We start from the raw sequence: 1,077 nt of genomic DNA, 5'->3' as shown, positions 1-1,077 counted from the left end.
TTTGCCTCGGGACTTACGTTTGATTTGCCGGGGTTGACTCTGCTTCCTCCGGGACATGTCTGTGCAACTTGCTCCAAGGGAACCGAGCGGCAGATCAATTGGTTGTTTTCATACAAGAAGCCGGCCGATGGGGAGTCGGATGAAACGATTGGGTTGAGTGCGAGGGAGAGAAGTGAATGGGAAGTAGCGGAGGAGCGCGGGGAGTCTCTAATGGACTGGCCCTGATTCTTCCATCCACTCCGCTCACTGATCGCTGGAGGGAGGGGGAGGGAGGAGCATTTGCAGTTGGGAGGGAGATAAGGAACGAGCTGGGAGGGGAAACTCTTTAGCGAACTGTCACTTTCCCTTTGACAAGTAGCGCCGCGGAGCAGAGGAGCCTTCCCTGAGTGGCCAGTGCGCGTTACTGAGAACCTTGGCGCTGTTTTGGCGCATTTCCTGCTCCGGAGCATCTGCAGAGAGAAGAGTGAGACAGTCAGTGTGTCACATACAACAGTGGTTTCTAAACCAGCCCAACACTAGCCAACTTCAGAAGTAGCCCAAAAACAGCACAATATGCGCAGTGAAAAGAAAGTCTAAAAAATAAATCAAAATATGGGAAAATAGGCCTTTGTAAAATTTTCATTGATTTGCAAATATTTTCATAAATCAAAATGTCACCAGGGGTGGAACTACAGAGGGGGGCCCAGGAGGTATAGGGACCCCCAGTATCAGACTAGGGTGGGCGGGACTACCACTCCCTCTGTCACCTGCATGGGCCTCCGACCCCCCCCTGTCACCCGCACCGGCCTCCGACCCCCCTCCATCACCTGCACTGGCCTCCGACCCTCCCCCTCCATCACCTGCACGGGCCTCCGACCCTCCCTCAGTCACCTACATGGGCATCCGACCCCCCCCCTCCGTCACCCGCACGGCCCCCGACTCCCCCCCACCTGTGCCACCTGCATGGGCCCCCAGGAAAGTCACCAGAAAATGTGAGAATGATTAAGCATGACAGGAGACTGGGGTACAGAGCCCAAAATCTGGTAACTCCCGACTTCAAAACGTCAGTACAATTTAGGGTTGCCACCTGGCCAGTAA

General features: G+C 55.0%; 1 protein-coding gene across 1 annotated transcript in view; it reads right to left on the bottom strand.

Annotated features, from left to right (window-relative positions):
- The window catches only part of zfpm2.S (zinc finger protein, FOG family member 2 S homeolog), a 266,012-nt gene extending 265,738 nt beyond the window's left edge, over positions 1-274 (bottom strand). Inside the window, exon 1 of the mRNA XM_041567996.1 lies at positions 18-274. Coding sequence (XP_041423930.1) covers positions 18-57 — 40 coding nt within the window. The 5' untranslated portion in view covers positions 58-274. The remainder of the gene's footprint in view (positions 1-17) is intronic.
- Between the last annotated feature and the right edge of the window lie 803 nt (positions 275-1,077).

The sequence above is a fragment of the Xenopus laevis genome, chromosome 6S (genome assembly GCF_017654675.1).
Source record: "Xenopus laevis strain J_2021 chromosome 6S, Xenopus_laevis_v10.1, whole genome shotgun sequence".
Classification (NCBI taxonomy): Eukaryota; Metazoa; Chordata; class Amphibia; order Anura; family Pipidae; genus Xenopus; species Xenopus laevis.
The sequence above is the reverse complement of the archived record's forward strand: the minus strand, read 5'-3'. Positions and strand labels throughout refer to the sequence as shown.